Genomic DNA, 24156 nt, shown 5'->3' on the forward strand with positions numbered 1-24156 from the left:
TAAAATTGAATTGACCAAATACTGACTCCTAGTGGATTAGAGTTAATGAATATGGAATATTTTGGTTAACCTCAGTTATTCAACCGTTAGTTATAAAGACTTGTTTAGCCTAAAATAAAAGTATAAGAGTTTGATTGAATATAATAAAAAAATAAAAATTTATTTAAATTTTCTTAAATAGTTTGTTAAGTTTTCTTAAATAGTTTGGTTTTGAGAAATACGCAATTTTATTGTTAAGTGCCAAAATCAAAAGTAATTTGAATTTTCTTAAATAGTTAAACTAAAGACATTTAGACTTTATTAGTGAAACATTGAGTAGATGTTTTTTTTTAAATATTATACATCTATATATATTATTAATAATTAGAATCCACAACAACTGATCAAACTTATCAAGATAAGTTCATTTTGGTTAGTTTTAATTTTAAGCAATATTTTGGTCGGTTTCAATTATTTTTTATAAGAGTTAAATTAATTAAATTTTCAAAATATTAAATTTAAATTGACCAACTACTCACTCCAAGTAGACTGGACATAATGAACATGGATCTTTAAGCTTTAAGGAAAGATATTTAATTATTTTTATTACTTGAATTTTAATGCCCATTATATTTGTTGGCACCTCATTTTGTCCGAGATGTCTCGACAAAATAAAAGAATAATAATAAAAAATCTAAAAAAAATATAACAACCTTTCTGCGGTCGCTACCGACCCTCAAATCTTGAGAACAAGCTCGCCAAGTCCCAAACTAGCCTTAGTTTAAACTTTTCTTATCAATTCCTAAACATTCAGTCACTAGTCTTAAAACCTTAAATATCGTAGTCATGAATGTCATAACACTTGATTAATGAACCACATTTGAGTAATTGTTACACTTCATTTAACACGTAACTACTTAGAAACATTTAAATACTTAAAAACATTCTTGTTTTTTACATCCCAATAAAAAAAAATACAACTTGGTACTTAGAGTACATTTTTTATAATTTACTTAGACAAGGTTAACAGAAACACATGATAAACTCGAAGACCTTTAACAGTAGAGTGACACAAATGGTAGTGCTATGAGATGCTAATACCTACTTAGCAAGCTGAACTCTTCTCGTCACGACTGCCCTCAATCCGACTACTTATCTGCCATAGACGAAGATTAATTGGGGTGAATCTTTCATAACTCAAAGAATGGGCAGGAAGGGAAATAAGCATAAGTATGGAATATTTATAAATCAAGAAGAGATCAATAAAAATATAGTCAATTAAATTGATGAAATCTAAGCCTTGCAAGTCTAGAAAATATCAATTTAATTCGAACACATGTATTAAGCAAATCAAGTTTGAAATGCATAGTAAGAAATCTCTCAACACGTGATAAAACTTTATGTCTAGCATGCTAAAATCCTTATAACTTCAATCTCTTATTAATAGTAAACTCATGGCAGGTATACGGTAGTCAACATTAAAACATAAGAATGTGATATTTTTAATCAACAATCAACATGTACAACTTCAGTTGCCATGTAAAAACAATTTTCAAGTATTATTACCATGCCATGATTGAAATCAAAACCAAGCAAGAAGTAATCAATCTCGAGTAGGACTTAAACCTGTGAGCCCTCTCCCACGTAATATGTATACCTAACTTCGCTAACTTGTGGCCCCGACCATGTAATATATAAATCCGTGGTCTTGTAATGTAAACATTAACTAGTGGTCTTGCCACATAAACATTTGCTCGTAGGTATCCTTGATATATCTTTGGTTAGAGCTAACTTTGTGCACAAAGGTTACACAGCTTGGTGTGACAACAGGCCTATTTTCAAGTATATCCTTTAAATAAACCATGTAAAATCTCAATGCATTGGCAAACTCAGTAAACTAGTATTAATATAAAAACAAGTAGTTGTATATATAACCACTTTTAAGGCATGGTATAGTATTCAAACATTATACTTTTTCATAAGAATAACAAATTACAACTTTCATATAAATGTATTTCAAAACATAGTGTACTATTAAAAACCACGTGCTCATTAAATATCAAAATTAGTTGAAATATCGCATTTCCAAACATCCATAGTTATCACGCTTAATCTTTATAAATACAAACACTTGCAAGGCAGTTTGGACTTAAATCATATTGAAGGGCTTGTTTCCCAATTTTCAAAACACATAGCTACACACACACACACACATATATAATTTATAAAAAAATAACTTTTTTAAAAAAAAAAAATCCAAATCACAATCACAATCAACTTAGGGAATTCTTACGAACTCATGCTTTCCACAATTTTATTCCAAAACATTAAGGTTAACATATATAGATAATATATTTCAAGAACAACAGTTTAAAATTTAATGCCCACTCACCTCCATTCGAGGGAATTCTCACCACTTACTATCCACTTCCTTTAATTCAATCTAGCTTTACCAAAATACTTCGGCAATTTCCAACAGCCAATTCCCTTTTCTTGTGCACTCCCTAATACATAGTATTCAATATATTCATTAAATTAATTCCAATATACTTAATGTTGGTTTGTATCTAAAATATCATCAATGCATTTATATTCCAAATCATCTCATACAACTACTTACATTGTGAGTTAAATGCAAACAATTTAATCCTTTCTTTCCAACACCTTACTCAAAATACAATAGCTAATTCTTCTCCACTACTCAATTCCCTAGCATTCTTCATCATAGCATAAATCATTCGCACAAACCATTCTTACATATTTCTCTTAAGCAACAATGGATTTATAACTTAAGTCTTACATGTTGAGGAGTAATACTTGCATGGTGGTTGCACGTGAATGTTACTTTGATAACACATTTTCCTCTGTTTAGTTTAGTTTGCTTTGTTGTACTGATGGTTAGCCTTAATGTAGTAGTTTGAGTTGTCCTTTGATGTGTTAGTTTCCATGTAACCTAACATTTACACTTGTTAATCATATTTACAGGTGTCTCTTATGTAGACAAGGCATATAAGTCTTGTTTTTGTATTAATGAAACAATTTTGATCATTATCTTTTTCACATACTCTGTTCTTTCTCTCTTCATTATATTAACGTGGTACAAAGCATTCTTAAGATTTTGTTGGACCTACGATTATCGAGAATCCTTTCTTCCTTATTTGTTGATTCATGTCTTGACATTTCCAGCATGTATTCAACTTCAGCTTCTCATATATCTCCACCTATATTTGATGGCAAAAATTATCAAGTTTGGGCTGTCAAGATGGAGGCTTTTCTCAGAGGTTATGACCTCTGAACAGCCATTGAAACTGAGGAAGAACCTGCTGCTTTGAGAGATAATGCAACTATAAATCAGATTAAGCAACATCCTGAAGAAATAGCAAAGCGATACAGAGCTTTGTCTTTCATTCAACCTACTATGTCTGAGAAGATCTTTAGTAGGATCATGAGTTACAAAACAGCAAAGAAAGCATAGACCAAACTTGAGGAAGATTATCTTGGTACAGTAAAAACCAATCAAATGCAAGCTCAGTACCTTAGAAGAGAGTTTGAGCTGATCAGGATGAAAGAGTCACAGATTGTAGAAGATTATATAGATCATCTCAGTCATCTGGTGAATCAAATGAAGATGTTTGGAGATGATTTACTAGAAGCCAGATTTGTTCAAAAGATTCTCATTAGCTTACCTGATAGATTTGAAGCAATAGTTACATCTATAGAATAAGTTAAAGACTTGTCACAACTCATAGTGTCAGAGCTGGTCAATGCTCTTCTAGCCATTGAGTAAAGAATAACATCTCGACTAGAAGCTAATGTGGAGAATGCTTTATTTGCTTCAAGTAAAGGGAAAGCTAATGCAGAGACTTAGGGTAAGAAGATGACTAAGGACAAGCTACAGAAGAAACCTTCTCATGCAAGTCAACCTTCAACCAAGAAAGGTAAGTTCAAAGTTTGTACTTACTGCAAGAAAAGAAACCATTCAGAAGATCGTTGCTAGTTCAGACCAGATGCAAAATGTCAAGCTTGTAATGAAATGGGGCATGTTGAGAAAGTATATAAAAAGAAGACCTCTATTTCTAATAAAATTCTTTAGACTGTTAAAGCTACTGTTAGTGCTGAAGAAAATCTGTTCATGGCCTTGGAAATGTCAAAAAATGAAATTGATAATCAAGAATGGTTACTGGATAGTGGGAGTTCAAATCATGTCACTCCAACTAAAGCTGTTTTCATCAGCTTAGACAAGAGTTACCATTCAAAGGTCAAAATAGGAAATGGAATCTATCTTCTTGTTATTGGGAAAGACACTGTTTGAGTTTATACTTCCACAAGTCCTAGGTATACTCTGAAGTCTTATTAGTTCGTACACTTACTTCAAATTTACTAAGTGTTGGACAACTAGTTGAAAATAACTATGCCCTACTGTTCAAAGATAATGTCTGTGTTATATTTGATGCCTTTGGTTCTTATTTGATGACCATACCTATGCATAAGAGGTGTTTCACTATAACTGCTAATCAACTATGTTTGCAAGTAAGAAATTCATATTCAAATCTGACCAATTTGTGGCGCAAATGACTTGGACATTTCAACTTCAAAGGACTCAAGCAAGTCAGTGTTTCTGGTTCTTTGAGAAATTTACCTAAGTTGACCGATGAAGGTTCAGTTTATAGTACATGTCAATATGGCAAGCTGTCAAGAAAGCCCTTTCCATCAGCTAGCGGTAGTAGAGCCAAATTTAAACTTGATTTGGTTCATTCTGATGTAGCAAGACCAATGAAAGTAGAGTCATTGAATGCTAGCAGATATTTCTTGATTTTCATTGATGACAGAACTAGATGGTGCTGGATATACTTCATGAAAGCTAAGTTTGAAGTATTTGAGTTATTCCAAAGATTTAAAGCCTTGGTGAAAGTGGATATTGGCTTCAAAATTAAAACTCTAAGAACTGACAATGGAGGAGAATATGTTTCTAAATAATTTAATAATTTCCTTGCAGTAACAAGCATTTGTCATAAGTTCTCTACTCCTTATTCTCCTCAACAAAATGGTGTCAGTGAGAGAAAGAATAGGACTATTCTTGATATGGCAAGAACTCTGTTGTTTGAGAAGAATCTCCCCACCAAGCTTTGGGCAGAAGCTTACAACACTGTAGTATATTTGCAAAATATACTTCCTACTCAAGCACTAGGTGGCAAATCACCATATAAAGTCTGGTTTGATTAAAGACCTTCAATAGAGCATTTAAAAGTCTTTGGTTGCATTTGTTATGTTCATATACTAGAAGCTATGAGGGATAAGTTGCAGCATAGAGCTCAGAAAGCCATTTTTATTGCCTATAGTTCTAAATCTAAAGCTTACAGAGCCTACTTGCCTAGGTCTGGTAGAGTTTTCATTAGCAAAAATCTGTCTTTTGATTAAGCAGTAAGCTAGAATTGGGATATGCAAGATCTTGCAAAGTCTCAAAATCCAAAGTTAATTCAATTTCTTCCAGAAATTGATGTTGACGTTGATCAGAATGTTGATGATAAACCTGTGAGGGGTATTAGATCACTCAATGATGTCTATCACCAAAGCTAAATAGCAATTGAAGAACCTACTTCTTATGCAGATGTTGCTAAACAACTAGAATGGTTAGTTGCCATGTAAGAAGAACTCTAAATGATCAATAAGAGTGACACATGGTCACTAATTGATCAACCTCCAAACAGAAACATAATTGGACTTAAATGGATTTACAAGAAAAAGCTGAATCCAGATGGATCTCTCAACAGATATAAATCTCGACTGGTAGTAAAAGCATATAGTCAACAGCCTGGCATTGATTACTGGGAAACATTTACCCTGGTGGCAAGGTTTGATACAATTCGACTATTGTTAGCTTTGTCAGCTGCCTTTGGATGGAATGTGCATAATCTTGATGTGAAATGTGCTTTCCTCAATGGAATTCTTCAAGAAGAAATTTATGTCCAGTAGCCAGAGGGATTTAAAGTTGCTGATGAACCAAAGAAAGTCTACAAGCTTCATAAGGCTTTGTATGGTTTGAAACAAGCCCCACGGTCCTGGTATAGCAAAATTGATGCTTATTTGATCTCCAAAGGTTTTACAAAGAGCAGCAATGAAGCTACACTGTATGCGCTCAAATGTGAAAATTAATCTCCTTTAGTTGTCTCATTATATGTGGATGACTTAATGATTGCTAAAGGAGATGATGCTACTCTGCAATTGTTCAAGAAACAGATGCAAAATGAATTTGAGATGTCTGAGTTGGGACTAATGAGTTTCTTCCTTGGCCTGGAGATTAAACAATCTGCTGTAGGGGTATTTTTTTCCCAACAAAAATATGTCAATGAGATTCTAAGAAGGTTTCATATGCTCAAGTGCAAACCTATAGCTACACCATTAGCTGTAAATGAAAAATTTTCAATGCATAATGGTAGCAAACTAAAGGATCCATCTCAATTCAGAAGCTTGATTGGCAGTCTTTTGTTCATATGCTCTTCTAGACCAGATATCATGTTCTTTGTGAGCTTATTGTCTAGGTTTATGAAAGAGCCTACACATATCTATTTTGCTGTTGGAAAATGTGTGCTGAAGTATTTGAAGGTCACTCTAGACTTTGGAATCTGTTATACCAAAAATCCAAACTTCCTTCTTACTGCTTACTTTGATAGTGATTGGGCAAGAAATAGAGATGATTCCAAGAGCACTTTAGGCTATGTTTTACTCTTGAAAATGGAGCCTTATGTTGAAGCTCACATAAACAGTTCATTGTTGCTCAATCTACAGCTGAAGCAGAGTATATATCAACTACTGCAACTTCCAACAAAGCTATTTGGTTGAGAAAAATGCTCATTGATATGTAGTTTCCTAAAAAATTTCCTACTGCATTATTGGTGGATAACAAATCAGTTATTGCTATCACCAAAAACCCTGTTTTTCATGGCAAGACTAAGCATATTCAAATCAAGTTTCCTGCCATTAGAGATGTTGAGAGGTTTGGTGAAATTAATGTACAGTATTGCTATTCAGAACTGCAGATAGCTGATATCATGGCTAAGGCTTTAGGAAAACCAAGATTTGAGTACTTGAGAAGCAAAATGAATGTACAAGCTACAAGTATTATGGAGGAGTGTTAAGGAGTAATACTTGCATGATGGCTGCACGTGGATGTTACTTTGATAACACATTTTCCTCTATTTAGCTCAATTTGCTTCATTGTACTAATGGTTAGCCTTAATGTAGTAGTTTGAGCTGTCCTTTAATGTGTTAGTTTGCATGTAAACTAACACTTACACTTGTTGATCATATTTACAAGTGTCTCTTATGTAGACAAGGCATATAAGTCTTGTTTTTGTATTAATGAAACAATTCTGATCATTATCTTTTTCACATACTCTGTTCTTTCTCTCTTCATTACATTAACATTACATTCTAACATATTATCCATATACATATTTAAGCCATGCTAGATTTCCAACCTTGATCTATGTTATATAAACTCTAAATCACCAACCTAGTATCATGCTTTATCCTAGCAATTTATTTGAGCCTCCACAAATGCATTTTCTCAATCTTTGCTGGTCATTTCCAGCATTTATTTAAAGCTTCCTTGACCATTCAAGTTATCAACCAACTTTCAAACCATGGTCAATAACTTAAACCAAGCTTAACTTTTCAAATCTAGTATTCAAACAACCTTTAAAATCATGCTTCAGCGTTTAAAATCAGGCTCATAAATAACCAATTCATGCAATCTCAATGGGCAATAAATCATGCTTAGTATATTTGTATACATATATTCCAAACTATATTTTGAAATAGACACACCCACTCACCTCGATGGTGTGTTTTTCCACTAGCTAGCAAATTTTAATTTTTCTTGTTCATCAACCAATTATTAAATTCCACAATAGTTTCCCCCAGCGCCGCTTATTATTATTATTATTTTTCAGAATGCACTTTGAGCACCAATAGATTTCTTACACTTTCTAGATGACCAGAACCAGCCCCAATTCAACCTCCAAAATCTTCCAGCTTGGGGAAGAATAATATCTTGCTGGAACACAAACAAAGCAAGCATTACAACCAGTTAAATTTAACCTTAAGCCACTAGGAAGTTTTACCTTACCTTGGATACCAATTTCCTATCCTGAATCTATTATTAAAAGAGCTCAATAATTTAGGGAGAAACTTGAAAGTGTTCTACCAAAAATATTCTGAAAAAGCTTCAAGATCAGGTTTCTAGGAGAAAATCATTAAGAACCCGTGGAAGATAGCTAGAACAACGACAACCTGTGGCTTGCTTACCCCAAGGAGACAAAAAGGATAATCTTGGCTTCTTGGCATGAAGGAAGAAAGAATAGGCTCGGATGGATGAAGAAAATGGCCTTGGCGTTAATAACAAAATGAAAAGAAAAGAATGAGCCAAGATGCACATGGGTGGCAGCCTTTGTCCCCTACTTACACGTACTTTTTTTTTATTGTTAACAACACCACTTCCTATTGGTTATTCATGCATGCATTCCTTTTCCATGTTCATTTTCATTGCATGGCCGACACCTTATATACCCACCTTACATTTCAAAAGTCAAATTACTCATTTCAATTTTCATTTAACTTAGAAATGGAATAATTACCAATAAGTCCTCAAACTTTCCTTATTTACATTTCAAAAATTATGGGGATCAATGTGCAATAAGTTGACGTGAATGTTAAACAGAAGGGAGACAATACTTGTATTCCATGGGAAGTTTTTCATAATTTCATTATGAAACACTTAAAAGATTAAACAAGTATGAGTATTATGGCATTAGCAATATATAGGATGGTTATCTTTCCAAAGGTTTTAGGACATATCAAGGTAACAGTATTAGTTTTCTTCTAGAAAGTTGAAAATGAGATCAATCCATCATCGGCAATTTTAGTAAAGACTTGTAAACTACTATTGACGAAATGGAAAAGGGAGTTTGACCGGATGTGTGTAATTATTTCATGTATGGATTAAGAGCCACTTTGATTGTGAAAAGAGTAAATTCTGAGCACCAAACCTCTCTAACAGTGTTCCTATTAGCAAGTTTCATGAGAGTGAGTGGCATATGCAAAAATCTAAAAAAGCATGGATCTCAAAACTGTGAAGCCTCATAAGGCAACAAGTGGTATGGGAAGCATCATGGTTGGCACTTCAACCAATGTTATGTAGTTGTGGAGACAAGATGTCAATTCCTATTTGGGGATTATGGGGGGCAATTACTTATACTCCATTTATGGTACAAAGATAAGTTGGATTTGAACAATTCGTCTCAACGACTCATAAGCTCGAACAAATTGAGTTTTCTTATGGCAAACCAAGGATGTCAAAGAAAGTCGAAAAGATTATTAAGGCATGGAAACAAGCTCATAGAATAAGTCTAGGAATATTTGTTGATAATATTACACCAGAATATTCAGTATGGCACACACAAAGAATGTTAATTTCATATTATAAGTTCAAAAATTTACAATTGGGTACTTGAATTTTACGTTCGTTAAACAATTTGTATCTTTAATTAACACTTTTAGTCAAATTGGTGACGTGGCATAAAATGGTTAATGAGAATCCCTCATATGTCTAAAAATGTCATATCAATTTATTCTGATCTTATTTTGGAATTTTTTATTTTTGAAATTAAAAAAATAAAAAAAATAAAAATCAAGAAAACAAATGGGGAGAGGGAAAAATGGGAAGCGAGAGAGGAAAGAAAGAAAAAGGAAGGGATGGAGGGAAGAAGGAGGAGGGAGCATTGGTTTGCATCGACTAGATTGGGCTATTTGTGTTTGGTCGACCAATCCTTTTTTTCCCTCACCTTTTCTTGTCATTTCTTCCCTTTCCTTCCTTCTTTTTCTCTCATAGTTGCCCTTTCCTTTTTTCATAAAATTTTTATTTTATTATGAATATTTTTGTAAATATCCATTTATATCATGTATATCTAGATTTGAATGTAAATTAGATTGGATGAACATTAGGATTTAATCCATCTAATCCCTTTGTATTATCTTTATCTTGTAAATGCTATCGAGATAAGGGGTTCTTTACTTATAAATAGGCCCCTCACTTCATTTGTAAATGTACACTTGAATAAGATCTTCTTACTCCCTCTAAATACTTTCTCTTTTATTTCTCTTATAGTTATTTTCTTAAGATTTATTTCATAACATGTTATCAACACGATTCCCTGATCTCTCAAGTTTTAGAATTATTATGTTTTCATCATTTTCAAGCTTCAAAAGGATTTTAATGATTGGGTTTTAATTTTTGATTTTAGAAAATTAGGTAAGTGATTTGATATCTCTTTAGTATTTTCATTCCCTAAAAATCAACCTTAATATGAATTTTACTATCATGTTGTATATATTATATTTTGTCTATTAATTGGAAAGTGAATTTGCTACTATATAGCTATAAATGAAAAATTATAAATGTTTGTTCCTTGAAGTGAATGCGACAAACGAGCTACTAATAAAAAATTATAAATTCGTCCATTCTCTGAAGTGATTGCAACATCTTTTAATAATAATGGTCACAATCATGAATCCATCCATTCCTTGAAGTGAATGCAACATTATTTAATAATTGATGGCCATAATAATTTGTACTATCACTATTTTAATTATAATTTTACTATAAGAAGTGGATGAATAATTTTATCATCAGAATCTAAGAATAATTTTACCATTAGAAGTGGATAGATAATTTTACCATCAAAAGTTGATGGATGCCTTAACCTACTAAAAAAATGGATAATCCACCAGAAGTGGATAACCCATCATATGTAGATGCAGGATATTTATCTGATTCACACAAAGCTTGATCTAAACAGGTTATTTATTTACATGTGGATGTATGACTATTTTATTGCGTTCTATAAAAACAAACTATAGTTGCTATTTGCACCTGAGCATTTGTCTCATTGGTTGGTGCATAATCCCTCTACCTAAAGAGCAGGGTTCGAATCTCCCTTCCCCCAATTATGAAAAAAAAAAAATTATAGTTGCTATTTCTTCTAACCATGCAGAGATTTTAGCAATTCATGAAGCAAGTCGTGAATGTATCTAGTTAAGATTTGTAACTCAATACATTTGAGTAACGTGTAGCTTGTCAACCAAGAAGGGAATTTCAACAATGTTATATGAGGATAATACTGTTTGCATAACACAATTAAAGGAAGGATATGTTATAGGTGATGAAACAAAACATATTTTGTCAAAATTCGTCAAAATTCTTTTTCACTCATGATCTCCAAGAAAAGGTGATATTAGTGTTCAACAAATTCAGTCAAGTGACAATCTAGTAGATTTGTTCATTGAAGTCATTCTTGCTGCAACATTTGAAAAGTTGGTACAAAAGATTGGAATAAATCATTTTAAAGATTTTTATAATGCAGTCATTAGAGAGAGTAAAAAAAGTGTTGTACTCTTTTCCTTCATCAAGGTTTTTTTCACTGGGTTTTTCTTGATAAAGTTTTTAATGAGGCAGTATTTCAAAAACATATTCTTGAAATGAACTATATACTCTTTTTCCTTCACTCGAATTTTTTTTCATGAGATTTTTTTCTAATAAGGTTTTAACGAAGCATTTTCTTAATACAATGAAAATTCAAGGGGCAGTGTTATGAATATTTTTGTGAATATCCATTTATACCATGTATATTTAGATTTAGATATAAATTAGATTGGATGAATATTAGAATTTAATGCATCTAATCCCTTAGTATTATTTTCATCTTATAAATTCTATCGAGATAAAAGGATTATTTGCTTATAAATAGGCCTCTCACTTCATTTGTAAATACACACTTGGATAAGATCTTCTTACTTCCTTTAAATACTCTCTTTTATTTCTCTTATAGTTGTTCTTTTAAGATTTATTTCATGACATATTTTTTATATTTTTTAGTTTTTGAATATTAATTTTTTTTGAATTTTTATTTTCTAGCTTTTTTATTTTTAAAACTATTTTCCAAATTTTTTAATTTAAAAAATAAATTTTTTTAGTAAAAATAAACGTGAAATAATATGGCATTTTAGACACATTAATCATGATGCATTCTTATTGGTTATTTTTCGTTATGTCATTAGTTGATTATTTAAAGAAAGTAAAGTTTGAGAAAATTTTTAAATTTTATTTACCAAATCAATTGTTTCACTTTGTTCGGGTAACAAATATGTAGTTAACTTTTTTTTCTTTAAATATTTAATACTCTTATTTTTTCTTTTATATATTATATTTATTTTCATATATGTTGTTTTTATTTTCTTCTTTTTGACGTTAGAAATCAGAGAACATATATTTTATAAAAAATTAATTTTATTTTAATAATAAACTAAAATAAAAAAATTTTCACAGAAAATCTCAATAAAGCTACGAAGGGAGAAGGATTAGAGGAACATGCAATCAACTGGCCGATGATAATAGTATTGCACTGCACACGTCATAAGCTAAACTAGCTTGTATTAATTAATCTCAAATCGTTAATAGCAAATTATTTCTAATTTATAAGCAAAAATAAAATAAAAAGGTTCTTAATTCACGTATAATATAGTTGTGTTTTATATAATATCTGTCTTGCATTAGTGCTATTTTAGATATCTTCATCGATTTGGACTTGGATAGATTAAGACATGTAGGTTTTGGGTTCAAATTAGGGTAATGATATGAACACCAACATGAAGTTCTTATATTGCAGCTAGCAAAGGGACTTAGAACCAACTTTTTATTGCAGCAAGTAGAAAATTTACTTGTACATTAAACCTATCACACACAGGCCGTTTCCTTACATGGTCAACTTCATGGGAGGCATTTTATTCCTACCACTTTCTTGTTATATGCGTAGCACACACTTGAATAACTTTGGAGCTACACCAGGTTTCCAACACTAAGCCTGGCTGGTTTTCTTATGGAGTGGCTTCAGCACCACCATATCCACCACCGCCGCCACCATGTCCCCCACCACCACCATAACCTCCTCCATGTCCGCCACCGCCGCCACCGCCACCACCATAACCTCCTCCATGTCCGCCACCGCCGCCACCATAACCTCCATGTCCGCCTCCACCGCCCCATCCACCCCGTCCTCCACCATATCCGCCACCACCATAACCACTTCCTTGGTACTTCATCAAGTTGTTTTGCTGGTTTAACTCTTCTGCCATGATATCTGCAAGGACAAAGCACGTATCTTATTGGGCTGTTCTAAGACCTTTTACACATTATGTCATGCATAAAACAAAGCTGATCTCCAGCAGGGCCTTACCAGCAAAGGTGCAACACCTGCAACCATAAGGGCCACAACAACGATATCTGCACCCATAGTACTTGGCGTCGTCAACTTGGTTTACTTCCTGTGCCACTTCTGCTGCTTGTACATGTATGATCGATGTTACAAACATATGTGAATGAAATTAAAAAGAAAAGAACAAAATAAAAAAAATAAATTTCTTTTATATTTTTTATATTAATATTAGCATGTTTAGAATTTTTTTTTGTTTGAATATTTTTGAGTAAGTTAGTGAGCTCTCTCATGTTCTCTTCTCTCACAAGTCATTATAACCGAACCATATATTTTTCAGTACCAACAAGGAAAATGTTAAATGCCCCAATAACAATAAAAGGTAGTAAAAGTGGTCCGGTGGCTTCTCTTGACTAAGCATTGCTAACGTCACGAAAATGTCTAACCAACTACAAAAAACAAAAAAACGTGAGAAAATGAGACACATATATAGCAGGCTACCAACATTTCTCGTCCTTGGCTTGAGCTCCCATGAGCTGTGCCTTGGCGTAGCTGCAACACCTACAGCCATAGTGGCCGCAACAGCGATGTCTGCAGAAATACTTGGCTTCCCCACCTTCAACCCTTTCCTCCGTTGCATCCGCTGCATAATTTATAAAGGCTTTCAATATATTATTATATATATGAATGTTTTATACTTGTATTAAAAAAAAAAAACGAAACAGGCGGGGGAGGAATAACAAACAAAAGAAAGCATGTAGTGTAGATACTAACGTTTGGTTTCATCTTTGGATTTTTCAGCTACTGCCGCTGAAGAGAGGAGAAAAATTGTAAACAGAAGAGCTAGGAAAATAAACTGCTTGAACTTCATTTTCCTCACGAAACACACACAATTTCCAAGTCCTAGGGTAGAATTTTTGAGGAGGATATGATGAGGATACCAAGCTTCCCTCAAAGGCTATTTATAGTGGCAAGGGGAGGACTAATAAACAAAAGATCATTGCCTCAGCCCACTGAAGCGGCCCGCAATGTATGACTTAAATCTCAATTGATTTGGCTCTATGTATTCGTTTCAATATGATCTTACCACAAATATAAGTCGGATGAAGACATCTGGACTGTCTGAGCTCAGGCAGCATTAAGTTGCATGGCAACTGCCACGTGAACTTGAAGAACTTCAAGAATGCTTCCAACTTGCTTTGCATTAGAACTCAAATTTGTTTTTTTTTTTTTTTCTCATAGTCAAAATCGGCTTTCCGTTTCTGATCTCATCACATGTGCATGTAATCGAAGAAATCAGATCGTTTTATTTCATGTTGAACGCCTATACTCCATCCTTACTCCTGTGCGATAAAACAAGGCAAGTACCCATAAAGAATAAAGGGAATTAATTATCCAAAAGAATTACTATCTTATATAAAGTTTTAATGGTTTTATTGAGTGTAACTAGATGTATCCATGGACTGGACCTATCGGGCCTCTCTGTATTAATTTTTTCAAAAATAATAAATTATTATTTATTGATATTTAAAGTGAAATTATGCAATTAGTCGGTATTCTCTATCAAAATGGTGGATTTAATCCCTATATAATAATTTATAAAAATTGAGTTTTTGTGTTTTTTAAAATTGACAATGTTAGTCGAATATATTAAAATTTTTTTGTTATCTATGTTAATATGACGTTTGATTATATTGATATGACATTTTCTTATTATTATGATAATAAATTTAATGACATTGTAATGATTAAGTGACATTTTACAAATGGTGCAATAATAGTATTGATATGACGTGACTAAGCTCTGACATGAAATTTATAAGTACGGACTTACAGTTATTTAATGTGAGTTAATGATTTTAAAAGGGATTTGAAAAGAAACATATTAAAAATACGAATAGATTTATGAGATTTAGAAAAAAATGTTGTGAGATAGAGAATAATAGAATTTTTGTCCTTTAATTTAAAACAGTTAAAAGAATGTTGTTAAACAGATCAAAAATGTCAAATCATCATTAACACATTATCATATTCAATTGCACATAAAATGTCATATAAACATAAATAATAGCAAAATTTTAATACTGTTAACGATTAGACTAACATTGTTAATTTTAGAAAGTATAGGGACTTACTTTTTACAAATTATTGTTTAGAAACTAAATCTACCACATTGATAAAATACAAGGACTAAGTTCATAATTTAACTACTTTTTAAATATATTTTTAAAATAAGATAAAATAAGTACATTTTATTTATTAATAAAATGTTTAGTTGGTTTGGGCTTGTTTCCAACTTAAATAGTTATGTCCAAACTCGACCATATCAAGTTGGCTTGCGAGCCTAGACGAGTATAACTTGACCTTTGAACTCTTTTATTTATAATTTAATAGATATATATTAATTTTATAAAAGAAAAAATGCATAATAATTATTTAAATTGATTTAGAAAATTTAAAAACTCTATGGCTAAAACATAAGATAAATTCTGTATAAAACCCTAGAGCTAAAAATAATGCCCAAGGGACCAAATTTTGTAAACTTGTACTTGGGCCAATTGGCCGGACTTAGTAAGATTTTATTTAATTCATATTTTTAGTTTTTATTTTTGATAAACAATGAATAGAAAGAAAAACATAAAAAAACTGAATAGGAAACAAAAGACAAATTGTAAAAATATCGACAAAATAGAGTCTAAGTTAAATTATGTTGGCGGTGAATTTTTTTAGAGTCATCGCTAAAAGCTAAACAAATTTCAAACATTTCGATCATAAGAAAAAAAAAAAAGGTAAGTTCAAGGAACCCTTTAGCCAAAATAAACTTTTGGGGAATAATTTATATAAGGTTTCCTAGAATAATTTTGTAAGGGTTTTTATTAAAAATGATAAAATGAAAATTAATTTCGAAAATCATAACTTATAAGTTGATAAAGTTCAATAAAAACTAAGAATAATATGTAAAAAAACTTATTAAAAGTATGGCTTCTATTTGAATAGATAAAGATGAAAAAAAAAGTATGGCTTGTATTCAATATTTGATCAATATTTACTGAATAATGAAAATTCTGTCATATTTTTTTTAATAAAGATACCTATAGGAACAATATCAAAACTTTACTCAAAGTTTTCAAATTTTTTTACATTTAATTCGAATAATAAGACCTTTTAATTTCTCAGCCTGAATTAAAATTTTTATTTAATCCCTTTTAGTAAAAAATAGACGTAATATTTGAAAAAACTTCTGAACTATTGAAGAAAATTCAAATAAGTCTTTATTTTTCTATTATACTTAATCAAGTCTCTATAGTTTTATTTTGGGTGAAATAGGTAAGATTGCTAAACAAAAAAAATCCTTATAATTAACGGTTGATTAATTGTCATTACTTAAAATGTCAATTTTCATTTTATGTCTACGTCGTACCATTGACATTAAGGCTAGAAAAATACCTCATAGCGATGCCATTATGTTATGTCATCATCATCATAACATGTCATTAGACTATATCACCACATGGTATAAAATAACAAGTGACATTTTGATTAAAAACAATTAGTTAATTATTAGTTATAAGGGTTTATTTGATTCAAAATAAAAATATAAAGACTTGATTAAATACAATAAAAAATTAAATATTTATTTGAATTTTCTTAAATAGTTCAAAAATATTATAAATATTATGATTAAAAATATCATAAATTTAATTTTTAAAAAATTTACCTAAATCTTGTCCGTAAAAGGGTTATTATCAGCATCTCTAAAACACCCCAAAGGCACAACCCTTTTTGCCTCTCAACGTTCTCATTGGTCCTTTTATGTGTATATTGATTGTTCTTCCTAAAACCAAAGAAAGAAAAAAATTGCATAGTATAGTACAACAGATATTAATTTATGGTTTTTTTTCTCAATCAGGAAGTTTTATTAATAAAGTTAAGCTAAATAGCTTACACAGCTTTAATTAGGTGTGGTGATTACACACTGAATCTCGTCAACACCTTTATCACCAAATGCAGTTAACAAAGAAAAATAAAGGAGTAACAATTTGAAACATGCACCCCTTAACCACTCCCTTCCTGCCAAGGCTGGCCCTTGGTAAGGCCACCTGAGCAAGGACTTAAGATCTCAAATTTAAAGAGATCTCATAATTTTATAATAATTATAACATAATTAATTATATTAAAAATATATAAAAATTAAGATAATTAATAAAATATTTACTTATTCTTTTATATCTAATAAATATCTTGTCACAGTCCAATTTTCGGGCCATGACTAACGCGTGGCTCAATGGACATAACCCATTAAGCCCAAGTAAGCCTTTTTATGCAATCCCAATCATCATTCCCAGCCATCATTTCTAAAACCACATATTGTAATTCTCAATTATAAATATTTCAGTAACATTTTATAGCAACCCAATATTCACATTTGTATTATGTTAAAATAATGTTACCCGTTTGCCAACTTATAATGGCATCAGTAATCAAATATACATATTTGATTTTTAACATGAATCTTAGTGGTCTACATTACTTATATGTATACACAAGCATAAGACTCTTGACGGTCAGCAGAGTGACCTTGAGTGAAGGTACAGCTACTGAGATGCCATAGTACCTACCAATAAGACGAGCATATGTGGACAACTTAATCTAGGTCCCAACTACCTCCGAATCTGAAAACATGAAGTTTAAAAGAGTGAATATAAAACTCAATGAGTGAACATAAGAAGGAAACAAGCAACCGATACGGAAAAATTTTTAAAACATGATGCACTTTTGTTAAAAACAATGCAATTTAGTTTAATTTCTTGTAAAACTCCATAATTCAACATTTGATTATTAAATCCCTTAGTGTTGAAAGATTCATGATAAACTATGAAGTTGAAAAGAATGAAAGTTTCAGCAAATGTCCAAGCAAGACAAGCAAAACAATGGGTTTCTTGCTACAACGAAAATGCATTCTTGGTTTGCATATATTTCGATTTTTCAAGCATATCTTTCACTACAAAAGTCCAATTGACATAATTTTTAGGTCATTATAAAGCTAAGAGGCTGGGCTACAACTTTTATGTTTACCACTTTACCCAATTCTAATAGGAAGGTGGTCAAAATTGTTGTTAAATTAAAAGCATTGCACCATAATTTTGGAACCACCCGAGAGTTTCTCGCTGTAGTGAAATTCAGAGCATGGATTAAGGCTGCCTACCCGAGAGTTTTTCGCTGCAGCGAGAAACAGAGCAATTTAGTTGAAGGGGTCTTGTTACATCAAAAAGCCATTTTCTTGCTAAAATGAAAAGCAATTTTGGAGCAATTAACAATGCCAACATACAACACATTCACAAATATTTTCATAAACTTTCTATAACATATATATATATATATATATATATATATATATATATATATATATATACATATATATATATACATACATACATCATCATGCAAACCATCCCTCCACACTCAGCTCATGTGCACTTCCTGCTCGCACATAGCCGGGTCATCATCAGCTCATGTGCACTCCCACACTGCACATAGCTGGGTCATCATCAACTCATGTGCACTCCTACACTGCACATAGCTGGGTCATTATTATCACATAAAAGGAGCATCCAAAGCATAATATACATATCAATATAATGTGATAAAGCATGAACTATTTATATTGCACATTTCACAAGATAAAAACATTTCATCAAGGGCTTGTTCCCCAAGTATATTTTTTTAAAGCAAAAACAAATGAAACTTTCAAATGATTTATTTAAACATGTAGGCACTTCCAAAAATATTTTGAAATGCAAGTTCACTCACCTTACGATAGCAGGATATTACATCGCTATTTGTTCAGAGGCATATCTAGCTATTCCTACTTGCCAGTTGCTCGTTATTTCCCCACGCACACCACCACAATATGCTACCTTTACTATTGCACTTCCTAGCAACAATCCCAATTCAATATCTTTAGCGTACATCATTTATACTTCCCTTTTTCATTCAATCACGAATCCTTATTCAACTTAACTTATCTTGACACAATTTTTACCAAAATTGCTTTTATCCCTTAATTGCGTAATTCTTTAAATTATGATTACCAGCAACTTGTTTATAACTCTAACACATATATTAATCTTTTCTAAGAATATTTATCAAGTTCAATTATCCTTTTCACAACAACCACAATTTCTCACAATATGCCACTTAAAATGTCAACTACACAACAATACCCATTTTCTCAAGATTCCTTAACTACACTTAAAACATCATTTGTCTTTACCTTTATGGTTGTTTGACCCGTACTTGAACTCCAATATTCCTTCAAAACATTAATCATCAAGCTGCCAAAATGATTTACACATTATTTCTCCAAAGATATAACCAACCATGAGCTTAAAACACAAAAATCCTTACCTTGGTTTGCTTGAATTACGAAACCAAGCTTTTCTTCTTTTCTTTTTTTTTCTTTCTTCTTCTCCTAGGGTTTAGATGTGCTAAAAATTAGGGTTAGAAGTTGCAGGTTTAGTGCCCAAGAAGTTTGGAGAGGAAAGAAGTAAGAAAAGAAAGGAAATGAAAAGAAACAAGGGAAATCACATGAAAAAATTTGATTTTCATGAACTTGAAATGAAAATGGTGTTGGAAGCTTCAAGAAGAAGAAGAAAATATCTTACTGGAGGAGATAAGGATGGTCATGGTTGATAAAGATGAGAGTCAAAGCTTTCTTTGGAATCTTTGACTAAACTTTATGTAAAATTATCGTTTTACCCTCCAAGTTTTTTCTTTTTTTAATTTAGTCCTCCCAACACTCTTTTAACTCCAATTTCCTTCTATTATCTTCTTTTACACATGTACAAACGAAATATAAAACTTGTACTCCAACGTGACGTCTCCATAATATTTAAAATATATTTTTTCCCGCTTTAGTTTTATTTAATAACGCACGAGCCCCACTAGCTTCATTTTTCTTCGAAATTTCCTTGTTCTTCCTCTCCCCCACTTAAATTAACCGCATATTCCTTCTTCATGAAAAATTTTGACACTAAATAAAATATTAATATTTTAATATTATTTTATTTCAAAATTTTTCACTTGTCTCATTGGTACCCAAAATACCTTATTATGCCTCAATTCATTTCCAAATCACTTTTTATCTCACAAATTCTTCATAGATAAAAATATTATTATTTTATAATTATTCTCTCGGGTGTGAAATATTTTATCTTAAAATACTATTTTCACATTTTCTCACTTTTAAACATTATAATTAACCTCATTTGGCATCCGATAAGCCTCATTAACCACCATGTCAAAGTACGGGGTATTACATATCTATTTTCTCTCACTTTCACATTCTTATTAATTTTCAACTATTTATCTCATTTTCTATTAAAAATATATAAAAGTCAAAAGATAATTAATAAAATAACACATTTTCTTTTTTCTCTAATTATGTGCCTAATAAATCTCAATTTTTATCACTTCCCAATTCTTACACTACTATTAATTTTCAACTATTTTTCTTATTTCCAATCAATATGGATTTGCATTTGCTATGATTCTTCTAAAGAATTTGCATCTAAAACGAACATAGAACCTAATTTCCATGATATACGTATCATTCGTAAAAAAAAAAAATTGATGAGAATGTTGATCCTGAAATAATAAGATCTCATGAAGAATAATTTAGAATTAATATATTAGATCAAGCAATTTTTTCACTTCAAAGTAGATTCAAATAATTTAAGATATATGAAAATATTTTTGATTTTTTATTCAACGGTAAAATGTTGAAGTTATTAGATGATAATAGTTTGAAAGAATATTGTCTTAATCTTGAGTACTCTTTAAAATATAACAACTATTATGATATTAATAGTTTAGATTTATTTTCAAAGTTAAAATTTTTAAAGGAAATTATACAAATGGAAGATAACAGTCCAATCGATATATTTAATCATATAAAAAATTTTGATTTTTTTTCAAATGCATATATTGCTTTTAAAATAATGTTAACAATTCTAGTAAGTATTGCTTGAGAAGAAAGAAGTTTTTCAAAACTGAAATTAATAAAATTCTATTTAAGATCAATAATGTTTCAAGAAAAATTAAATAGATTGACTATGTTGTCAATTAAAAGAAAATATTAGAAGAATTTTATTATAAAAGTTTAATTAGAAATTCTGTATCTCAAAAAGTTAAAAAAATAAAATTTTAATAAAAAAATTCTCATTGAAATATTTTACTTTAAATTTTTGAAGTTAGTGAGCAGTCGCTCTTCCTGCATACAGTCTGAAGAATAAACACAGTAACCCCATTCCTTATATAGTGAGCTGGATTGGAGAGAAATTACCATTACGTGTGAAAGAACTTATCCGTCTCCCACCTCCAATCTTGCCAATGAGTCAGTAAGAGAATTTGCTTCTCACAAAGTGTGAACATATTCCACCTCACCTGTTACAGTCTAAAGCCAATCAATTCTTGCAAACAATTTCCAATGCTGCCAAGGTCAGGAGTCAACTAGCTTCACCCAAGAAAGCATCGCAACACATGAGTAAGACTCAATAGAGAGTGATTTCATACCTACCCAAGGAGAATTGTGAAAAGTAAGGCATTTAGCACGGCTATCAACTTAGCTATATTTGAATCAAGAACTCCCAAAAGACCATAAAACAATCCCAACAGTACTCCTTTATTGTCTCTAGGAGCCATCCACAACCCGACGGGCCTGATTCACCGCTTCTTGAGCCGTCAGCCTTGAATTTTAACATGTTCTCCTTTGGTGGGATCCATGCACTCCTTTCCTAGCGTTTACCCTCTGATTTTTTGTAAAGTTGAGTTCTCTTGAACATTTCAATTAAAACAATTAGGATCAACCTTGCATTTGTTCTTGGCATGCTTAGACTTCATATAAGTATATGTAGGCATCTCGAGATTAATTTTATGGTTACCATTGATACATGAATTCAACTAAAATAACACAGAAAATTAGAAAGAAAGAGAGCATTTTTGGAACTCAAGATTTTATTCATTTATACTTCATACTTCTAAGGAAGTATATTTTCTTAGGACATTGCGACGTACTAATTCTAGTGCTACAAAGTAAGTACATCACATCACACATATGCATGTAAAAATGCTAGTATTTTAGTTGTGAGGATCGGCTTGAGTTTCAGCATCCATCGCCTCGCCCAGGTAGGAGCAGCACCTTCGGCAACCTCTTCCATAATAATCAGACCGACAGCAACCAAAGGCGCAGCGTCCCCCATTCCCTCTACGTCCACCATATCCACCGTAGCCACCTCCGCCTCCATGTCCTCCGTTGCTGCCATGACCTCCATATCCACCATATCCGCCATGCTTGGCATCATCTAGCCCAGCTGTTTTTGTGGCCACCTCACCTGCAAATTTGTGATGATTATGTTTATATAGATGATCCCACTGGTTACGTATACTACTAATTAATTATTGTGCAATATTAATATCAGGAATGCAGTGCTTTAAAAATTGGCAAGCAAGTTGCACTTTTCATGAAGGTTTACATGTGATGGTCTCAGAAGTAAACACGAAGATTCGTTAAGATTTACACGTCCAGTAGTTTCTTAATATTGAGAAGAAAATGAAATATGAAAGGAAAATTAAAAAAAACTGAAGGATTAATTTAGTAATCCTTTAGTTTTGCATTTCAGATTGAAATGATGGATCTTAGATTTTGGTGTGATAGATGGACTCAGGTTTTTTACTTCTCTCCAACACTTGCTCTGTAAACGTAGGATGATTTTGGAACCAAATGCCGAGACACGTGGATATAAAGTCTTCAATGTAATTTGTAGAAGAACAAATTATTGAAGTCAACAATCACACACAGACACGGAGATATAGATGTATATATTTGGTGAACAATAATAAGAGAAGATAAAGGACCCAGCTGACCATTCTTCTTTTCAGTGGAAGTTTCAGCAAGGTCTTTAGCTACCACTTCTGAAGAGACCAGAAGAACAACAGCCGCTACAAGAGCCAGCAGAAGGAAAGCCTTAGAACTCATAATTTTCATAAAAGGAAATTAAGCAAACCCTAGTATTGGATGAGAATGATGAAACTAAAGCACTCTTTATCTCTATATATAGGCCTAGAAAGTGAGAAAAAAGTTTCAGAACTGTGTAGTTGGGTGTTACAAGAGTTGTCAAACTATTCAATCTTCTTAACTGAGTTGCCAGTATCATAGCATTTTGGGCCTACCCCATTGCCTCTATTAAATTTGATTTCAGAGGTCAGACTTTTACCATACTTGCCAGTTGTTATGGCACAATCAATGTCAACGCTTAAGCACCATATTAATTACAAAGACTCAGCTCCACAAGAATACGCGTCGATGGATCTTTAGCATTGCATGAATTTTAGGGCATAAAGGCATTAAAGAGGGAAGTTGAAGCATTAAATGTTGCTTCGGCGGACTTTGTCAGTGTTTTTTCCTTATCCCAATCCATGGCGTGCCTTAGGCCGGTGGATCTCTCAAGTGAATTTTAAAGGCCTAGTTGCCAGACACGAAGCCCAGATATACATCGTTGTGCGAAGCGAGTGGCAACTGCAACCCAAATGAAGGGGAGATATTTTTCAAACTACAGCTTGTTTAGTTTCTGGGAAAATGTTGTGGGAAAATGATAAGTAAAACATAATTGATCGAGACACTTTTCTTTATCTTGTGCCTAAATGTCCAAAAACAGAATAGGGTACTAATTTATAATCACCAGCCTAATACTACAGGTCATGCATAAGAGGGTAGCTGGAAAAGATTTAATGAAAAACATAATAGACCCTCAATTTCTTCGTTTCGCTTCTCAAAATTTTTTGTAGATTCAAATCTTGCTTAATTAGTTAAGGCCATTCACGAGCTTTGTTCGTTTTATATAGATGCTAATTA

The 24156-nt window shown here is 31.9% G+C and overlaps 2 protein-coding genes across 2 annotated transcripts; both read right to left on the minus strand.

The window, feature by feature from the left end:
* Window positions 12910-14171, minus strand: LOC18612396 (abscisic acid and environmental stress-inducible protein). The gene is made up of 4 exons (XM_007049176.2): window positions 14019-14171; window positions 13750-13887; window positions 13269-13370; window positions 12910-13172 (listed from the first exon to the last, which is right to left on the minus strand). Exons 1-4 carry the CDS (start codon window positions 14113-14115, stop codon window positions 12910-12912), a joined length of 600 nt encoding a protein of 199 aa, XP_007049238.2. The 5' UTR covers window positions 14116-14171.
* LOC18612397 (glycine-rich protein) lies at window positions 22242-23375 on the minus strand. The gene is made up of 2 exons (XM_007049177.2): window positions 23169-23375; window positions 22242-22636 (listed from the first exon to the last, which is right to left on the minus strand). Exons 1-2 carry the CDS (start codon window positions 23287-23289, stop codon window positions 22383-22385), a joined length of 375 nt encoding a protein of 124 aa, XP_007049239.1. The 5' UTR covers window positions 23290-23375; the 3' UTR covers window positions 22242-22382.

This window comes from Theobroma cacao, chromosome 1 (assembly GCF_000208745.1).
Source record: "Theobroma cacao cultivar B97-61/B2 chromosome 1, Criollo_cocoa_genome_V2, whole genome shotgun sequence".
Lineage (NCBI taxonomy): Eukaryota > Viridiplantae > Streptophyta > Magnoliopsida > Malvales > Malvaceae > Theobroma > Theobroma cacao.